The sequence below is a fragment of the Ixodes scapularis genome, unplaced genomic scaffold (assembly GCF_016920785.2).
Source record: "Ixodes scapularis isolate PalLabHiFi unplaced genomic scaffold, ASM1692078v2 PGA_scaffold13__105_contigs__length_92229423, whole genome shotgun sequence".
NCBI lineage: Eukaryota > Metazoa > Arthropoda > Arachnida > Ixodida > Ixodidae > Ixodes > Ixodes scapularis.
The window spans coordinates 54,798,065-54,819,845 of NW_024609839.1; the positions used below are offsets into that span (position 1 = coordinate 54,798,065).

Genomic DNA, 21,781 nt, shown 5'->3' on the forward strand with positions numbered 1-21,781 from the left:
AGGCTAGGAATGGCATTCTGCCTTCTGAAAGAAATATAATGTTGCACTGAGCTCTTTGACCTCTTCGAGTATTGGTATGGTGAAGCCTTAGTACAATACGCTTTAAGAGAAAATCAAGCGGTGCCAAAAGTGCAGCGTCACGGCCCTTGCTTTCTCGGTGGGTTCACTATAACCGGATAGGATCACGGACAGTAAAAAGTGCAGGATTGCCACACGCTTATCGTGCATGATTGAAGTTAAACCGAGTAATCGCTTTGCGTTGGCATACGTTTGTTATATTCTTTTGTTATGTTTTCTAAGCTCGAATTTTGGACAAAAACACCAAATGTCTAGTGACGAGACGAGGATGTCCATGTTAAATATATGCGTAATATGAGACTAAAAAACAAACAAATTATAGCTTGTGATAGAAATAATCGGAATAGTTGTATCTCAAGATAACCTCGAACACTATTGGTAACTCGGTGATCCAGTGGTATAATCAGTCAGCCAAACGCGCATGTCTGCTGGTCCTTTTCTTGCTTAAAGACTGGTCTTTCCAGATATTCCTAAATCTCCGCCAGACACGACGAGACCACCCAAAATAGTTTCTTATAAGAAGATTGCCTTCTCAATCTTTCACTCTACGCAGATCTTGATTTTTCGTGTCTTATTTTTTTAGTTCTTTAGAAATAAACAACAGATTTTGCCAAATTCTCAAAAAGGATTGTCGCTGACGCGCGTGCATTAAAAATAAAACTAGACTTACGATTATTTTTTTTTCTATATCAGCCTGGATTTAAATCTACGTGCTCTAATATTCGGCTAACCGTGCCGCTCACATGAAACGTTTGCATACTGAGCAGCACGGCACTGACCAGTATACTTTATTATAACGTTGGCAGAGACGCTAAGTTCACCAAGAAGCATTCTCGCAGCGTTGTACGCATTTAATCATTACAACAATTTTTGTTCTTTGTTTTCCTCCGATGGATTTGTGTGAACGGAAAGTCAATTCTAAAACAAGAATTGCTTCCCTATCGAACAAACCTCAAACATACATCCTAAAACTCCACAAAAAACAACACCGGAAACGTCAGCCTAGTCTCATACGTCCGCACAAATTTCTCTCTCCGTCCTCCCTTTCCCCCAATAAGAAAAAAAAAGCGCGTTATTTTCTCGTGATTGATATCCGGTTATATATAGAGTGAACACTCGATATCTTCGCGATTTACAAAAACAGACTAGGGTAATTTTATATCTAATCGAAAAACCCAGAGAATATAGATCATGAATCCCCATTCCAAGATGTAAAAGAACACAAAATAAAAAAAAGCCAAAAACTACAACGAAATGTACGCCTTTAACAGAGACAGCAAAATTAATCTCCCTTCGACATCACCCGTAAGAAAAAAGCGATGGTAATAAGAAAAAATAAGTCTATAATCACTGATAGCAATTAAGAAATAAGGGGCCTGGCGCTTCCCGATCATACAATTATTACTCCAGAGCCAATCAAATGGCGGCGTTTGCCGATGAAAACGTCGAAGAACGAATCACAAAAGAAAAAAAAAAATGCTACGCCTTGCGTGTCTGAAGTTGTCAACGAAAGTAAGGAAAGAAACGCGAAAAGAACTTTTATACAGGGTGTTCCCGAGAAAAAAGACCGGTGTTTTTTGGGCCGGGTAAAAAAACTACGGATCGTAGAACTGTGGGAATGTGACGCACACGGTTGGGATCAGACGCGAAAAGTTGAAAAAATATTGCGTTTTACCTGTCCTAAAAGGTAATAAAGGAAAGTAAAAAGTTTTCTATGAGCCGACGTCTACCCAAGCCTAATACTGTCAAAACAGGAACTGGGATGGCGGACGCATGTTGCATTTGTGTCAGGGAAACACGCTCGTCTGCAAGAAAACGAATATTGCTTTCTTCCTTGCTTTTTTTTTACTGGAATAGTTGTCAAGAAAACCCAATGACATTGTTTCAACTGACGATATTATTTTTAGGTACACGGCGGCACAAAGATACATTTCGCTTGTTCTCGATCATCTTTTGATCCAGGAAGCGTTATGTTCTCAAACATTCGCAGTCTATCCCGACCTGTATTCTCACATGCTCACGAAGACGGAGTTTTCTGCGACGCTTAGTTTATTTGCGCGGGTCGAAAAAACGAGGATTACTATTTTTTTTTTCGGGAGATCCCCGTATTTTCGGAAGGATGCACGAAGCCCTAGATGGCAGCAGATATCGATGGTGCGCCGAGGCCTTCGCGAGAATAATTCAGGTTGATCCTCGACGGGGACTCGGTCGGGGTCCTGGCTTATGTTACGCGGGACAGTGCCTTATTGGTCCAGACACGCGGGAAAATCCTCCTCGGTGGTTGCCAGCCCAGCGTCATTGATTTTTATGTCGGACCAACCTAATTAGTTTGGGACGTTTTTTTTTCTTTGTTTCAAGGGACGTTTTTGTTTCGCTATTCTGGGGAAGGATAGGCGGATTAGTCGCCTCACTTTCGCAGCGCATCTTGGTTGTTTCGTCTCCTCAGTGCACGCGAGCATGAGGCGGACGAGTGATTGCAGGTTGATCTTCTACAAAGTAGATAGACGTCGCAGCTAGGTGGGATATGTTCCTTAGTCGGCGAATTGTGAACACGGTAGTCGAGCACATTCAAAGAACTTAGAATGTTCTTGCTACTAGCCGCAAAACTTTAGATTCCGAGATTTGTTCTAGCTGTTCGGATAAACACGTATAATAATTTGTGAATTCCAGACGTCACGTAGGTAGAAACGTGTCTCGTGAATAGAGACCACTCTAACTCGAATAGGGAAACAACAGTTAGGGCGCAGGCGAGCTGCTGTAGGTTTACTATTTTTTTAGTCCACCTGAGACTGGGTTGAGAGCTCGTCGTGATTCTTCCACCCAGTCTCAGGTGGTCTGAAAATGGTTGAATAGGGAGTTTTCGTAGATGGTTCTCACCGTCCTGCAACGCTTTCCGGAACCCGTTACGGTACCCGGAACTCTACAGTCAAGGCCATCGGCGCGCAGGCGCAGCAGCGGCTTCTTCGTTGCGGAGAGCTTGGGTGTAGGGGGAAACGCGGTCTATGAAAACTCCCCAATATTCCGCTCTATAGAGAATATTTTCGGGCGCAAACTGGGTGAATATATTGCCGCGTGCATGATTGAGAAGATACGTTCTCCGTTCATCCCGATGATTCGCGTATACTCTTACCCCGAGCGCGTAAACGATAAGGAGGCCAGAATGACCTTGTCAAGTCAGTCTCACCCTAGCTCTTTCCCGAACATTCTAGGCCGAATATTCGAGATGACGAGCATAGCAGATAAAGAGCCGAGCGCCGTATTGCGGATTCATTCACTGATCCTTTCTCGCGATAGCCAGCTGTTACGCCGACGCGCCGTCGCTTGCCGCTGCCGCCGTCGACGCTTCCTGCTGTTTTATCGACGTGTGTTCTCTTTCGTTTCAGGCACAATCTCGCCTCCATTAAACCTTTAGTTCATTCTGTTTTTGCCTGCCTCATCGTTTGTCATTCGTAACAACATGCATTTTGTCCCGTTATTAATATCGATTTCTCCTGAAAGCTAGTTCACACAGCCCCGTTTTCTTATGGTACCTTACGCTACGACATTTTGCGTACAATTCACCGTGGCATCTGTGCTTCATATTTAGCGTGGCTTCCAGTTCAAGAACAAAGCATGGCACACGACATTCGAGATACAAATGTTTCGGTAACTTATACGTAACGTAAGAAAGCGATGCCGGGTGGACCAGCCTTTAGGGTGATTCTTTGGGAAACGGAGGTGTCCGTATCTACGAGATATCAGTGTATTCTAAGTTTGCAGAAAAAAAAAAAACTTGAAATCTTCACGGTGCAATACAGTCAAGGAAAAGATGGCGACTGACAGGTTGCACTCTCCCTCAAAGCAGCCTCAAAGCAGGCAAACGGTCGGTGGACTTTGAAAGGGTGCAAAACTTATTTCGAACATGTAACCTAACGCCCGGTATCAAACGCTCCCATCACGGTAGTAAGTGAGCGCTACCTGATTCCAAAGTCAGAAGCCGTTTCGGGAAACATTTTAATGAGAAAATGTCAGCCATCCAAGCCCAGGGATATACGGTGACGCATCAAAGCGCCCGATTCTAAAAAAAAAAAAAAACGGAAGCCATTTTCTAATTAAAAACTCCCCGAAACCTAATCGCATCGTACTTTCCGATAAAAAGCTCGCGTAGCTCACAAATCTCGGCACATTATATCATCAACCAACGAAACCTTTGGAGGGAATCTGATATTTCTGCAATTTGTAATAAGAACACAAATGAACGAATAAAAAAAAAACAACAACAAGAAGTCCGATAATAATACTCCAATCGAACGCCTTTTCAAGTTGTCAAAAAATTTAGATATTTTTTTTCAATTATAGCTATGTTTAACGAAAACATAGCTATAATTACTGAAAGCTCCAGAAATGCAGGGAATGCCTTATAATAGCTTTTCTTATCGTCGAATGCGTTAGTAACACTGCCTCTGAGGCGATCATATAAAGCTCGCTGGACTAACTCCACCCCGCGATTGCTAAAATACCAATTACTATACCGCCCTCATGCACCTCAATCAAAAGGTTCGTCGTTCCCGACGTGGATCGAGCTTTACTTCGTTAATATGCCGAACGTCCCTTTAACAATAAACAAAACAAAAAAGCATAAAAAAGGGACCGAATGCGTCTTAAAGATATCCGAATTTAAATTTAAAAAGAACAGGCTTACGTACATAGTACAAGCTTCGTATTTCCATCCTGGCGTTTCAGAAGGATTGATTAAGCATGCGTTCCTTAACGTGCGCATCTTATTAAAGCGTGAGCAGCCCGTAAAACATCGCCGCTTTCGAAACGAGGAAATTTCGCGACGCGCGATATTTATTAAGGCTATCGATCGAGCAGCTGCGCCCCCGGTGGCGCGGCGGCTGCGGCCCCTCGGCGCGGAATTTATAAACGAGCCGAATGCGCACTGCGGCGCCCATCGCCGCTTCTGTAAATGGTCCGAGCTCTCTTATCTCTCCTTCTCTCTCTCACGAAGAGGTTTCTCTTAGAATCGGTGCGATAGGCCATTTGCGAATGTTGCGCGGTTTTAACTCGAAAGAAGGCTGGCAATGGCGGGAGCCTCGCAAAACACCTGCCTGGTTCGCTGAAAAAAATAAATAAAATAGAACCGTCTGGGTAGATATACAAAACGAAATGATCATCCTGGGTGCCTTGCTTTCTCCGTAGCCTCCACTCCAAGAAGTATGAATTGACTACTCTGCCGCAAAGCACTCGAGCAAAACCAATCACTACAATCTACGGACGGATGTCGGCGAATGACGAGACTGAAATAATGTTTAAACATAAAGAAAAACAACCCGCGAAGTGGCACTGAGCGATTGAATCTCACCGGTGCTTTCCGGGAAGTGCCGACGCTTCGGTTTGATTAGAGTGTACACAAACTCATTTCTTTGACGTCACGCCATTGTGGCGGCGCTGTTGTGGGCCCGTCGCGTGTGCATAGGCTCCGTCTTAGGCGAACCTGGTTTTCTGCGCATGCGCACGCAGTGCCCCCGCTTGGTGTACGCAGACACGGGCCTGTTTGTAGAAGTGCGTGTGTGTGTACAGAAGCGTATTCGGGGATGATCGTCGCGTCGTTCTTACTCGGGCTCGCTTCTCGCAGTGTGCCAGCAGATGAGCCGCGGCATCATCACCGTCGTGGCGCCCAACGTGGGGTCCTCGTACGAGACGCTGGTGTCGCTGTCCAACACCTTCCAGATGCCCTTCGTGAGCACCTGCTTCCCCGAGCTGGCCGCCCTCCGACCGGCCTACTTCGGCGTCTCGCTCAAGCCAAACTACATACCCGCCATCTTGGACGTGATCAAGTACTACAACTGGCCCTTCATCATCTACCTCTACGACACGGATGACGGTGAGCCCGCAGCCCGTGCATCCGGGTCTTTTGGAAACGCTCGTGCAGACATGCGATGTTGCGGCGCACAAAAGCAGACGCACAATTTGCACAGGAGGTCAAAAAGAAAGACTCACGCAACGCTGACGTTTTCCTAATTATCTGCCTATGCAAATTTTGTGTTTGCTTTTTTGCGCTGTAATATCGGAGATATAAACGACCAACCCGCTGAAACTGCGATCTTCACAAGCTTGAACAGAGCAGGGATAACGGAATGCAACAAGAACGGCGAAAAAGAGCGAGGACGGGACTACACATATTTTGTCCTGTCCTCGTCCTTTCTGCCACTCTTGTTGCTTTCCTTTGCCCCCTAACTTTTTCCAGCACGCTCTAAGTATGTCGAGACCGGTTATAACGAAGCCGGTTATAACGAAATAGTGCATATAGCGTTAACCCCAATCAATTTGAACAGAGCGCGTAAAAAAAAAAAAAAAAGAAGAAAGATAGCAAGTTGGGGAGGGGGTAGGAGGGATTAGTGACCGAGTGTGTTTGCCCACCGAAGCTCGAATCGCGTGAAGCAAACACTCCCGCTTTCCCGCTGCAAAACCGAGGAACCCTGGCCGTGTCTTGATTTGGATAAGCACCATACCGGAGTGCGATCACGCATCACCGCTACGTGAAGGAGGACAAAGACCACAGTGATGCTGTCAAAAATTATCATCTCTACCGGAGACGCTAAATACACACTTCGGCTGTCTAATTCCCCATTGCCTAAACATACGCACAACACACAAATACTCATTAAAGATCCACCGACTCTGGCTGCGCTGACCCTATAAACAAGCTTTCTAATCCAGATCGACCTGAAGTGAGAAATCAGTTAACAGGAGACTCAATGTGGTTTTGTATTTTTCACCGGTAACCCTAGACAAGTGAGCCAACTTCATAAACTCTTTATTGAGTCATCATGTAGGTTGCGCGATGCTCCTATTGCGGACACAAAATAGGCGCTTTTTGCTATCTTACTTTGAGTTGATATCAGCAGGTATGAAATGTTACCAGTTAGGATAGTGTTCTAAACGAGCACCATCAACCAAATTACTAATTTTAGTGACAATTCCTTGATTCTATACCACAACCAGCAAAAACACGAGATCGCTTGTTTGCACTACCAATGTCACGCTTTTAACGTTGTCTCTGTGCTCAGTGTTGATTTTTTTGTCTCCCTTTTTTATTTTTTACATAAGAGCAAGAAACAATGAGAATTATTTCCAGAACCAGCGGAAAACGTTTTCACATTGCCCGGTAAGATGGCGAAGAAGAGAAAACGGCTTTGCTGATTCAGATTTTAAATTATGGTGACTGCAAAATACTAGCACGTAACCAAATGTTTGTAATGGTTCGGCTTAGACTTGTAGATTAGATGGCCGTAAGAAAATACCATGACCAGAAACGCCCATGCAAGCAGCAAAACTACGCAATCCTCCATGCAGGCTGCTTGTGTTGTGACAGCGACAGCGCCGCAAACGAGGAATTCCTGTACGTGCTAACTCCTGCCGCAGGCCAAAGAAAGTCTCAATAGCACAATAGTGAGTTTTAGTATATCGTGTTTCCAGGCGACGCTATTTGTGGCGTGAGCTCGCGATGCAATTTTGATTCCTGCTTTAAAACGCGCGCCCGTAGCGGAAGTGGACCTTTCAAAACGATCTACTAAAACTCCCTAAACAAAATTTTCTGAAACCTGGCGAAGGAGGCTTACAATAAAACGTGGCCATAAAATTGCCCACACCTCGGTGTGATGTAGGGGTGTATGCGTCAGGCAAGCAGAGGAAGCCGTAGCCCAGCTGAAGGTGACAATTGATCCGTAAAAAACCACGCGCCTGTGTAGGGCGTCGGATTTTGTTCACTCCCCGAGGCAAACTATCCCTTTTTGAAAGCGGTGGCTGTGCTCATAATTCCTACGTTTAACCACCCAAAAATAACGTGAACTATCATAAATAAGTTGGTTCGCGAACAAGCATTGACATCTAGACATAATGCCCTATCAGCTTCAAAACGGGAAAAAAATTCGTATAACCTCTAGAAAGTTTACCCTCTCTCTAGTTTTTTTTAATTTTTTTTTCCACACAAACCTTCGATTTGTGTTGTACTTTCAAGGGCGTAGTTTAAAATTTGAGATGGCACGGAAGGTTTATGGTCATCGATACGAGGACGACTGAGTTGAAGTACGAAATTTTGATATTAAAAAAAAAAAGCAATGATAAATTGGTACGTCTGTTTGCTGTAGATAATGTGAACGACTCGGTGCTGCTCAGTCAGCGGAGCTGTGCGGAAACATCTATTGTGATTAACTGGGAGTTTCAACTTGGTGAATCGTTTACGCTCATATGTAGAGGAGAGCTACGGCTTGATCTTCGATCGTTTTCAACTAAACCTATTTTATTAAGAAGCACAAGAAACGAAACCTTGAGCAGCAAGTTAATTTCCCCAACATTTCTCAAAATGACTGCATATTTACTGGTCTGTCATCGTGTTGTGACGTCAGACGTCTTGCAAACACACATGCGCAGCTTGAGTTTCTTTCACCCAGCGTCAAAAGCAGTCAGAAGGCCCTCATGAGCATGATGTGACTCTGCCGTATTTATTCGTGGTATTAGGACACCCCACAACCCCCATCACCAATCCCCCCCAACCCTCCATTGCGTACCGCAAATAGCCAAAATCAGATGCAATTCGCCAAACCACGAACGCTCACATTTCGCTCACAAACGCTCATCACAATGCTCAAGGCCGTGGAGTAGGGAATGTCGTATGCTCTCGAATACTAGACTTGACGTCACGAGTGCCTCGGCTGGTTGTCGCCAAAATAGCGGCAGCAAGTGATTCGGAGGTGTATCCGCAAACTTCAAAATTAATTTTCCCGAAAGAAAATTTAACTTTCGATTAAATATTTCGGAGACATACTCACGGGTGGATATTCAGTACACGGTGAAAATTTTATAAGCACCAATAGAAATCCGTATTTGGCCGGCCTTTTCTAGATTGAAAGGCTCAAACTAAAAGAGTCTCGTTGTCTTGTATCCTGGTCAATCAAACAACTATTTGCATAACTGCACCACTGGCACGCGGCCTATATCAGGTAATACATTTTATATAGCTAGAATACAATATTTTCGATACTAAAGAAAAAAAGAAAAGCTCCTCAGAAGATGTTATTACTAATGCTACACAAGCGTCCTGGAATATAATCTCTACAGCTTTTACACCAACATGAATGCATCACATTTCTCCGGGATTAGACGGCTCGAAACCTCCTTGTCAAGAAACTCCTGTTCGCATCATAGCGAGTCCTAAGCTCCTCCACAGGGTACCGCGCGGGAACTTCCGACAAAGATAGTAGAATCACCGACAAACCGAAGACGCGTGGGTCGGGGTAACTCTCCCAAGCCTGGCTTTACAACTTCTTAGCCAACGAGATGGTCGAGTAAGCCAATAAAAATGACAAGAAACGAATCAAGTAGCAATACGTGTAAACGTAATAAACCATTCCCCGCGCTCCTTAAAATGGTACATTCACTGGAAATTTAAGAAACGCAAGTTACCATTCGTTATATTCACGTGCCCCGCATCTTAATTGGTTGTTTGACGTTCATGTTGACCACTCCCGAAACATTACTAGCTGCAGAGCACAAATATTATTCCTCTGAGCTTGCCACGTTTTGCATTTCTTAAGATGGGGGTCGGTGATTTATAGCTGTCGCGACCTGACTGTTTACTCCGGCTACGGTGCAACGCCTCCTAGATACGAAGGTCAAAATAGGGAACTTTCCACGTCACGCGAGGAGACGAATTTGGGGCGCCGATTGAGTATGAGAGCTGCGTCAGCTGGCTGCTGAACCTCGAGTTCACACTAACCAGAGTCGAACCTCAGTCGAATGCCGACGAAGCACTCCCGATGAGTCCGCCCCTGGCGTTCGCCTTTTTAAGGTGACGTGAAAAAAGAAAAAAATTCAGCACTACGGACTTCTTAGCAATAGGTAGCGTTGGACGTCGCCAGTCTTTACTAGAGTGCACCGGTCTCTCTCTCTCTCTCTTTCCCAGAAACATCATCATCTATTCCGCGTTCACCGGCTCCTCCCTCTTTTTTTTTTTTCGTTGTATTTTTTTTATTATCTTCCGGTGGTAAAACATGCGTCTAAGCGACCGCCTCATTGTTCCTTCGCCGCTCGCGTCCCCCCGCCCCGAGTCCCCAACTGCGCTAATTAGTCGCGCATTTTCTTTTCATCCCACTAACGACGCCGAAATCCAGAAAGCTCTTCAGCGAAAAAAAAATATATATCGAGCGCACACACAAAGGCCGGGAAGCCAAAATACCGTAGAACGTCGTCCGCCGCCGACGTACTTTGCGTTGAGACCGGGGAGAGTCGTGCATCCTGTTCGGATGATTACCTCGCGGCCCCCCGTTAAAACCCGGTATTGTGCAGACGCTCGTGGTTGCTGTTATGCTACTGCTGTTGCCCCTCTCGAGAGCCCGCAGGAATTAGCCTCCCTCCAATCGCGAATTTCGGGGCCGCGGGCGAAGTTAGGTTAGGCTTGTTGGTTCTGTTCGTGGCTTTGTCTAGAGGTTGCGCTCGCATGTTTTCATGCGTGTATGATTCTAGTCAGTGAAAGGCCAGTGTACCTTTACGCGGCGTGATAGTTGGTGTTTTATAGAAAATCTTTTCGAAACATAGCATGATTGCTATGCACCCTAAGACGGTGCTTGTCCAAACTGTGGGTCGCGACCCTAATGAGCGCTCGTGACAGATCCAGCAGGGGGTCACCAAGCGGCTCAAAAACTTGAAAAAAAAAAAGCAAACTTTGCTTTTTTTCGGTAGGTTGGATGAAAACAAAGTACAGGTGGCAGTTCAACATCATGGCGGATTTGAGAAGCGCGGTGTTAAAACTCCGACTTCGGTTAAAAGTGAACTGTCCGTTTAACAAGCAGGCTCGCTTCAGCCATTAGCAAAATCATTCCTGCAGGCAAGCCTTTTTTTTAATTTACCGGAATAACTGTGTCTACAATTAATATCCAACAACATTTTGAGCACCAGTTTTGTGTATTTGTGTTCATGCACTAAAGTAGAAAAGCTTAAAGCGCCACGGGAAGCAAGGGCTGCGGGTCGCGACACGCTCATAAATATATATATATATATATATATATGGTGTCTCAAATAGCGGCCAGGTTCTTTAAGTCGTCCGCAAAATTCGGTTTCTGAATCTATCACGCTACCATTTTGTTTTGCATAGCCCACAGGTTGTAATTTTTTCTACAAAATTTGCAAAGAGCAAACTAACCTGAGGAAAAAGTAAAAAAAAAAGACTTAACTCCTATGGAAACGCAGCCAAGCCACCGATCTTCAACTAATAAGGTGTCCTATTGTTTGAAGACCAGTGGCTTCGCTGCGTTTCCATAGGAATTAAGACTCTTCCTTTTTCTTTTTTCTTTTTACTCGGGTAATGTTTTTTTCTTTGCAAATTTTAGAGAAGAAATTCACCACCTGCGCGCAACGCTGCACAAAATCATAGCGCGATAGGTTCCGAAACCGAAATTTCCGGTCGATATAAATAGCCTGCCCGCCATTTGAGACACCCTGTATAGTTTTTTTTTTTATGTGTCGCAAAGAGGCAGAAATTAGTAAGCATTACTCTAAAAAAAAAAAATATTACGTAAATTTTACTTTTCCGCATTACCTAAAAATTGTTGAGGCTTTAAAATACATATTATTCTGTCTGCGCTGTGACATTGAGCACGGCGTTTCACCAGGTTCAACGTCGCAGCGAAAAAAAATTATTATGTGGGTATCAAGCCAAGTCACTCGCAGACATTGGCTCTCGCAGAGATTGCCACCTTGTAGACTACAACGATTTGTTTCCCCAAGTGCTTTGCGGCAAAGTAAACGCTCTTGGTTTCTTACAGTGTTGTGACTGACAGTTTTAAAATACCCAGCGTGTGGCTTATTAAGTTTACGCTTCTTCCTTTGTGATTACGTTTTCAGCGTTGATGTAGGAAAATTCTGCAATCCGATTGATTTGCGGAATAATGCGTCTTTTCAGGTGTTAGTGGCCAAAGCAAGGAGCTTTTAACACGCATAATGATGCGGTTAATACACGGTCTCACCCCCGGTACAGCGCTGCTCAAGATTTCTACATTGTACTAAATTTAAGTCATCATCAAATGCTCGCCTGATTACCGCAAGGCGACGAAGAAAGTCTGTTACGAGCAGGGCGTCACCGCGGTCACCGTAGCTCTAAACGCGTGCATGTATAGCCGCGAAAACAAGATGAATTACACTTTCACGCAGTCGTGTTAAACATCACACCAGTTTCAGTACTAATCATAGACCGGAAACATACAGCCAGTTGTGGAAACACACACACACACACATAAAATCTTTTGAGATTGTAAGGGGGTGGCAAGAAACACAACCTTCTCATACCCGTGAAATCAAAACTGCTTGCGATGACAATTTTAAACTCACATAGACAAAATTGTAAGGGAGCAGGCGAGCTGGTGAATATTAACCACGTTGAATTAACCTGAAACTGAGGTATAGAAGAAACATCAAAATGTAGAAGAGACAGAAATTAGACCGTCCTGTCTAATTTCTGTCCCTTCTACGTCGTCCTGTCTGATTTCTGTCCCTTCTACGTTTTTGTGTTCCTTCTCTACGCCAGTCTCAGGTTAATTCAACATGGTTTAAACTCAGGGCGCAGCTTTTAGGGCGCAGCTTTAAGCTTTCAGGGTCCAGCTTTTAGGTTTTTGTTTTTAGGTTGAGCGGCGTCGCCGTCGCCGTCGGCGTCGGCGTAACCCCGCATTGCATTATGAGGCCTTACCCATAATGACGTCAAACATAACGCCACGTGTGAAGTCACGAAGGTCAAAATTTTACCACTAAATTTGGCGTGAAATTTTTCCGCTAAATATAGCGGGGAAATTTCCCTGCTAAATTTAGCGGAAACATTTCCCGCCAAATATAGCCAGGAACTTTTACCGGCGTGACGTCACACGTGATATCCCATGTGACATCAAGTGAATAAATGTGACATCATGTGAAATTTAGAGGAAAATATGTTTCGCTAAATTTAGCGGGGAAATTGACATCACGTGATCTCGACACCAATTCAGTTTCCCCGCTATATATAGCGGGGGAATTTTCGCAGAATTTAGTGGGACATTTAGCAAGAATTTCCCGCTAAATGGGAGGGGAGCAGGGGAGGAGAAGGGGAAGGAGGAGAAGCACACCCTCCCCTCCTTCTCTTCAAGTTCTGCGCTCTAGTTCTGCATTACAGAGAATTGTAGACGTCCTTCATTTTTTCCTTTCATCTTTAAAGACTGGACTCAGCATTAAATGCAATTTTTTTATAGAACTGGCCCATGCGGATGCGACGTCGTCCCCATTCTCATCTTTAAATAAAAGCAAAAGGTGACCCCAGGGCAGTCTGGCTTCACGGATAAAGTATTGCGAGACTTACTCCCTCTAAATCCCCAAGTCCGAAGTTAAAATATATATATATATATCTATATGTATCAACCCCGATAAAAACAACGTAAAAAAGATGTCACTTCGAAGGAACGCGAGTAAAACAAACAAAGCAAAACAAAACAAAACACGAGAAACTCTCTAGAGAACTAGGATCACGTCCAGAGGCAAGCAGGACACACATTTCGACTCCCATCTGAACAATTCTTCGTCTCCCGTAGTGCCGGCGCTTCCCAAACCCAGCTTTACGGAGGCTCGAACGAAAACAAGCGAGAAAACATAAATGCGTTCCCAAATGGAGGAAACGAGTCTCTATCCTCTAGGTTCCGGACGGCAAGAGCTCGTTCATTATTCAGGCCCGAAAACTCGCTTCCCGCTCAAAGCAGCAGCAGCAGTAGCAGCGCTGACAGAGACAAAAGAAAGCCAGTGTCGGGGATTCGCCGTGTAAAGCGAAAGGCTTCGTTCCCTGGTGTTTTTACGGCAAGGAGTGCGGCTATGGCTTTGCTCTAGCAGCGCGCTGCAGCCGTGGGGTTTCAAGAAAAGTGTTGAGCAATTAGCATGCTTTTCGACAACCTGCTTGCATCTTTTATAAAGGCAGGCGGGATTGTGCGGGTTGGCCCCGATTCAGAAGAAATACCTTGCGGTGTTTAAGAGATTACTTTGCGCTGCATAAGAGCCGGCGTTGGTACGGCTCTCTTTATTTTTTTTGCGATATAATTATTTAGAAAGCGTTATTCTCTAAATATTTTCAAACATCTTTTTTTAGATATTTTATAATATTGAAATAATATTTGTTACATCGACGTAAAATTAAATTTTGTATAATTCACTGCGAAACTAAACAAATGCATTTTGAAGCTTCAAAAATAACCTATTATTCAGGAATATGTTAAGCTATAACATGTGGGCAGAAAGCAAGAAAGAAGGAAGCCAGGTCTTAAGAAGCGATTTTCATGCAGACATCTTGTTGTAGGAAATGTGATTTCTGGGTACAGGTGCCAATTAAACGCGCGCTACCAAAACAAGGGAAGGGAATGAAACGCCCCTTTGCTTAAAAGCAGAGCCGAGGTGCCCGTAAAGAAGAACCTCCAGAACAGCGATGATACTGCGGAAAAACAAACATTCCGAACAGTAGAAAAAATCCCAAAAGTGTTGGTGAAGGCGCAAGGTTGGCTTTCTCTCATTGACACTCGCATCGTGGCGGTGCATCCTTTACAGGCAACTTGTGCGTACTTTAACATTTCATGATTCTCAAATAACGGGTTACATTTAAAGAAGTTGCGTGCTGTATTTCTATTTTCAGAAGTTATTATAGTTCGTTTAGTATTCATTCATATTTTTTTAGATTACAAACAAATGAGGTGGATGATAAAACAACATTAATAGAATATTTCGAACAAAAGCTCTTGGTCACCAAACGCTGCGTAATAGACGATGATGATGAATATGATAATGATTGTGCGGCGTTTTCTTTTAAAACAAACAAACACGAAAGTAAAAAGAAAAAAAATTCGTGCTCTAGCTAAGAATAAAAAAATGAAAAAAAAAATGATGAGGAATATCACTTTTTTTTTCTGAATCACGCACCACAAGTGCTCCAGTCACTCCTTTCTGGTCCTCATACACTGAACTCGCCGTCCGTTGCCTCGCGTTTCCATTGGCGACGCTCCCACACTGTTAATGTGGCAGTTGCCACATGAACAGTGCCACACACTTTCATCGCCTGGCGTCTGCTCGAACCCCGGGGCGTCGGCGGGCGTCTATTCATGGTGAGGCCGGCAATGATCCGTCGAAGGTGGCAGCACGAGCTAGCAGAAGAGCACCACGTGCTTTACCCTCTCTGCGCCTTTTTCGCACGCCTGACATACAGTACAAGCCACTTTGGGATTGAATCTTTTCATGTAATTTAATATCCGCAGGGCCTCCGCTCGTACCTCGAACAGTAGACGACTACTTCAACTGTTGTCGTATCGTTGAGCTTCATCCGAGATTTGCTTTTTGTTCTCTCTGTAGACCAGCAGAGTTGACTTTTCTTGGGCTGTTTCGAAACATTGGAGGGTCTCGCGCTTGTGTACCTTCTTTTGGACCCCAGCTTCCCCATTTTCTTTGGTTGGTGCCTCCAGAGGCCCGGCAAAGAAATCATAGTTTTTCTCGAGATGGTAAAGTCGCCTCTGCCGCCTGGTCTACACTCCAGTCAGCGGGGCAGGCACGTATCCAGGAAGGCAGCCCATGCCCCCCCCCCCCCCCCCTGGATACGGGCCTGCCCGTATCCAGGGGGGATACGGGCAGGCACGTATCCAGTCATCAGCTGGATACGTGCCTGCCCGTTCATCCATTTATCAGCTGCCACCAGTCTAACACAAACAAGGGTGAAGCTCGCGATTTGAGGTTATGATTATATGCATTTTCATCATTCTTGTCCAGCTCGATTGCGCCTTTGCTTTTAATTGCAAATAATCATAAGGGGGAACAAAGTAATCATGCAATGCAGATTTAAGCTATCAACATTAGCCTTGGGAGGCTTCTTAACAATCGTTGAAATTACATAGAACGCCCTCACACAGATTCAACGCACAATAAAAACTTAACAAACATTTAACGAATAAAACCGTATAGTAGTGCACATCGATGGCTCGTTAATATGGACGCCTCCGTTCCCCAGAAAAATCGTTCATAATGTGAATCGTTCATAATAACTAATCGAACATGAAGTGATAATCAATGCAAGATAGAAAGAGATTTGTTTAGCCAAAGAACGAGGGTATCTGAGTTTTCAATGATGATTCCGATCCTAGTTTAGTGTCCAGGAAGCGCAAAATGCCGGCTAATTGAAGTGTGCGTCCTGCGTGTCGTTCCTGTTTAAGGTAAGGTATTGCTGTGTCCAGTGCATGGCGAGCCTCACTTCGAGCAACGGTTGGTCTCTCTTCTTCATCGGCTGCTTCTGTCGGCGCAGATTTGCCTTCGAGTTGGCGTGCCTGTTGAGTTGATCCGCCAATAAGCTCCAGGATCTGCTCGTCGGTCATAGGTCCTTATCTGTTGGTCTCTTCGTTGATTTCCTAAAATGACGATGGCTCTTCATCTGGGTTGTTGTTGTTTTTTTTCGCCGAACTATTGAAGAGCCTTACGAAGGGCTGCGATCGGAAGGTCATCAATCGGATCGTCTTTTTTCCATAATAGGGCTGTTGACATGGTCTGAGACCTCGGCATATCCCAAATTCTCTTGAACTCTTGAAAGCACCACCTCAAGTCAACAGTTTGCGGTCTGTTGTCCTTTGCGCAAGCAATGTAGTGCTGTACAAGTTCACTCCTTTAGATAGCGTTAACAGCAGGAATAATTTCTGCGTCCAAGGGCTGTGTTTTGGCAGTCATGTGCGGTGGAAAGAACTTAAAAGTGAGGTCATCAAAGATCGCACGAGCAGAGTGGCATAACGCGTTATCAACCCGCAAACCAGCTCTTCTTTTTTATTTTTCAAGAAGCTGTCGAATCTTGCCAGGAAGCTCTCAAATATTTTTTCCCGTCATCTATGCTTTCGTGTTGCAAACGTAGGAGGAATGCATGTTCGGGCAAATGTTTTTGCAAATCACCGTCGTTGCTCCGCCTTCGCCACAACAATGGGCTTCCACTAGCGTGCGCCACACGCATTGCAGCAAAAGTTACCCCGTATTTTTTTTTTTTTTTTTTGGCTGCGCTTGTTTTTATTTACAGGTTCAGACGACAGGGTTGAAGGATGGGTGGAGCTTGTAGAAAAGCCACTCTCATTGAAGTTGTGGACATCACCTGGAGAATAGTGAGCAAAGAATTCTGCGAGGTGTTTCCGAGTACTGGCAACAGAGTCTGTATCCATGCTTCCACTTTTTCCATGAATAGGTGGCTTAAAATTTCTTGGCTTGTATTAAACCTGCCGAATAGTTTAGGTCACGAATGCCTGCATTAAGACGTGAAGGATCCAGGCAGTAAAATAAAGTGACTGAATAAAGAAACACGTAACACTTTGAGAAAAAGTTTTCGAACTCAGTGTTTACAAAAATTAATTAAAAACTCACTTACCCATCGTTGTGCAAAACTCTTCTCGCTGTTTTTTCTTCTTTTTTTTTTTTTTTTTGTGCAGCATCTTGTTATTTACGGCAGCGCCTTTTTAACGCATTTCCGCGAACCACACGTTGAGGGCCTCCTGCAAAGTTTCAAACTTTGCGGGTCGCTTCCGGCAGGAACTCAAGCAGGTTGCTGGCACGTTCATTCAATTTAAAGATTGTGTGCACTGTCTACTTCGTGAGATCGATGCCAATAATTTTTTTTTCACTCATCTATTTAACTTATTGAATTTTGAATTCGCAGATTTTTTTTTTCTTAGCTAAGCGGACAGCTCTGTTCATTTGCGCTTAACACCAGTCCTCATATCCACCATGGAAGTGATAAAAGAAGCTTCCAGACTCACTTTTTATGTACAGCGAATGTGATTGCTTCCGTATGTAATCCCGGAAGTAAAGTAGCCGTCCATAATCTGGACTACGGGTTTCTGTATCAACAGGGCAGAATTGCAAGGAGAAATACCGGTCGCCGAAACTTTCATTCATATTGCGGGCTGTCCATTTTAAGGAGTCCATATTAACTAGACATGACTGTATAGCATTTTGCAACAATAACATACAATTAAAGTAATACGGATATACGTTAACAGCAATAGCCTAGGGAGACCCGTTATCAAACACTGAAAGCCCTTCTCACTTCTTTCTTTTTCCTGATCTCACTCGATAATTTTTTATTTCAGTCAGTCCTTCCAATAAAAACACGTCCTGAGTCTTCGCGTGTATTAACGCGGACAGTCTCCCAGATTAAGGCCACAAGACACAGCATCTCGCCAACCGATGCCCAAGCCGCCGCCAGCGTCGGCTGTCGCCAACGGCAGACTCGCCTGCTTCTCACTCGGAGGTTGATGACGAAATGATGACGCAAGCTCGTCCCCATTCCAGGCGCCAGCTGCAGTTAATAGCGTTGCACGGAGGTCTCGACGGCGAGGCTTGCGTTCGGTGCGATCTCCCTCGATTAGAGGGGCTGGAGACTGCTGCGATAGACGGCGCCGGCGACGAGTGAAGCACCCAGAAGCCCACTTTTGGGTGCACGCCTCGGCAAATCCTCGACTTGGTGCACAGAGAAAAAACTGGCTCTAAGACTTCTTTTTTTTTTTTTTATTAGAAGCACGGTAATAAGGAAGTGTCTGAAGTAATATTGTGATGAGTGAAGCCTCGGGGAAACTGTTGATGTTGGTATTAGCGTGAACCAGTGCGACAAATTGGGGAATGCTTTCAGCCCATTGTCTTCAAAAAGCACAAACAATTGTCTTTTTTTTTTTACGCTTATAACAACCCGCCGAATAGGAGTATTTGTTCGGTAATAATTCTGGGCCGTCAAATCATAATTATCCGCAAAAGAAATTGTAGCTTTGATTTATATATATAAAGAAAAAACGAATATTATTGACCCGTATCAAAGGAATGACCTAGATTACGCATTTTTTATATGCTGAATATTGCCATTCTGCAAAAAATTCGTGTATATCAGTCATTAGCGTGAACAAATAGCTCCAGCCGTGCTTTATTGTGAAGCCAGGAAAATTTCCATTTTTGCACAAACCCAGAATATCAGCACTTTATTTATAACACATTACTTGAGAGTGTCAGAACCCTCAGTGGTAATCGCTAAACCTATTCGGTTGTCATGTTCTCATATGGTTGCCACATAATTGAGAAATTATCCCAGTCTATATTACAATGTTGCATAATCCAGAAAACCCTACGGAAAAAAAACAAAACCAGTTACACTACTACTAAAATGTCGTGATCTTACATGGCTTCCACATGATGTTCACATGATTCCGCACCTTTTTTGAACGTCATTTAGCCGGAAAAACCTCACTGGGAATCACTAACCATATTTCAATGTCCTAACAACAAAACTGTAAAGGTACTCCACAGGTTTGATGAACTGTCAGAATTAAAACTATACGAGGTTCATCTATTAACTAGCGAGACTGATACCATAATTAATTTTTATTTATAGGTATTGAAGTTCTAATGCGTGTCTCCTTTCATACACACCCCGTTCACACGCACGCACGTCTGCGGTCTTCTCTTGCACTGGTCGAAAGCGTGTAATCAGTTTGTGTGATCTGGTTCAAGACATCTGCTTTTTTTCTTTCTTGACTTCTACAATTGACACAAAATTTGTCCATTAAAGCACCGACTTAACTTTAAGGAAGAAAAAAAAATTCGCATGGCGCAAAACTTGACGATTATGGAGAATGTTCAGTGTAGCAATGCGTTTGTCGAACAAAAAGAGCTTCACCGAAAATGTTGTATGAGCGCACCGTGCGTCACTACTTTTGTTTTGGTGTGGAAACCCTGGGGACCATCATGCCACAAACTTTTTCCCAGGCAAACTTTTCCACCCAGTATCTTTGTCGAGGTTCGCAGCTTCAGCTGCCATTCGAACACTGAATCGACGGTCTTTTCCAGGAACCTGCCAAATTTGTTTAACGTTGTTTTCCTTTTATTATTACTCTTGAAGGGGAAGTTTGTCCAAAGAGTTCGTCGCCTTCCACATTTTCCCGTCCCTTACTGAATATTTTATGCCGCTCAAACACGCGCGCACGAGACATGAAGTCTTCTCCGTCTCAGTTAGCATTTCAACAGATAATGTTTCTGTTTTGTTCAGTTTCACCAGAAATTTAAACTTGACATCCTGCTCGACTTTTAAACAACATTCTTTTTTTTTTTCAGAGCATAATAGACAACAAACTGAACGTCTAAGAGCGCTGATGTTTCTCAAGTCGGCCTAGACATGCTCAAGGTCACATTTTGTGTTCATAATGAGTTATTTCTGACTTATTAAAAAAAATAAGTCTCGTTATTTAATAGACAGACCTCGGACACATGCGCTAGCCTACATATACGGGGGGGGGGGGGGGGGGGGGGGGGACCCAAAAGAAACCGAACTAATTCTTTTTTAAGCAGAGCTTTTGCAGTACCGCGTTTTGCCGCCAGGAGTTGATAGAGCGAACATTGCTGAGTCATTAGGCCTAATTCCGTCCTCGAAGAAGGTTAGGACTAGTTGCGGCTGGGTTTATAGTGACAAGTGTTTCGTGTGGGCGTCGTTTTTGCAATGTCTGATTTCTGTGAACAGCGTGCGGCGGTTAAATTCTGTTTTTTTGCTCGGAAAAAGTGGAACAGAAACTATTGAACTGTTAAAAACGGCGTACAAGGACGATTCCATGGGGAAAACTCAAGTGTTTGAGTGGTTTTCCCGTTTCAAGAATGGCGACATGTCAATTGATGACAAACCTCGTTCCGGTCGTCCTTCCACGACACGAACACATGAAAACGTTGAAAAAATTCGTGCAATCATCAACGAAGATCGACGACGGACCATTGACGAAATTGTGGAGCTGTCGGGAGTGAGTTGGAGTTCATTGCAGCGAATTCTGACAGAAGATTTGGGAATGAAAAGGGTGGCTGCCAAATTCGTGCCACGACTGCTGACTGCTGAACAAAAGCAAGGTCGCGTGGAAGCATGCTGTGCTTTGAAAGAAGAGTCCCGAAGTGACCCAAACTTTTTTTCAAAAGTTATTACAGGTGACGAAACTTGGTGCTATGGTTATGATCCTGAATCAAAGCAACAATCAAGCCAGTGGAAGACTTCAAGTTCGCCTCGCCCCAAGAAAGCTCGTCAGGTGAAATCAAACATCAAAACAATGCTGATTAGTTTTTTCGATGTGAAAGGAGGCGTCCATTCAGAGTTTGTTCCGCAGGGTCAGACAGTTAACCAGGCTTTCTACTTGGAGGTTTTGGAAAGATTGCGCAACAGTCTGCGGCGGAAGCGGCCCGATTTGTGGAAGTCGGGTGACTGGCTTTTCCATCATGACAATGCCCCGGCTCACACTGCCTTGCCTGTACGACAATTCTTGACCAAAAATGGTATGACCCCTGTTCCTCACCCCCCCCCCCCCCCCCCCATACTCACCCGACCTTGTCCCGTGCGACTTTCTTTTGTTTCCTACAATGAAAAGAGAAATGAAAGGAAAGCGTTTTGCTGACGTTGCTGAGGTGAAGAAAAAAACGACGGAGGCGCTCTCAAGCATCACAAAAAATGACTTTAAGCAATGTTTCGACACATGGATTAAAAGATTAGACAAGTGTATTAGTGCAAGTGGACAGTACTTTGAAAGAGATTGAACGTTTGTACTTGAAATGGGAATAAATAAGTGCAAAAAAATTTAGTTCGGTTTCTTTTGGGTCCCCCCTCGTATACGTACCCAAAACACTACGATGAATCGATTAC

At 44.2% G+C, this 21,781-nt stretch overlaps 1 protein-coding gene across 1 annotated transcript in view; it reads left to right on the plus strand.

The window, feature by feature from the left end:
* The window catches only part of LOC120845828 (glutamate receptor 1), a 200,839-nt gene that overhangs the window by 113,931 nt on the left and 65,127 nt on the right, over positions 1-21,781 (plus strand). The window contains exon 4 of the mRNA XM_042289904.1: positions 5,696-5,944. Within this exon, the coding sequence (XP_042145838.1) occupies positions 5,696-5,944 (249 nt within the window). The remainder of the gene's footprint in view (positions 1-5,695; positions 5,945-21,781) is intronic.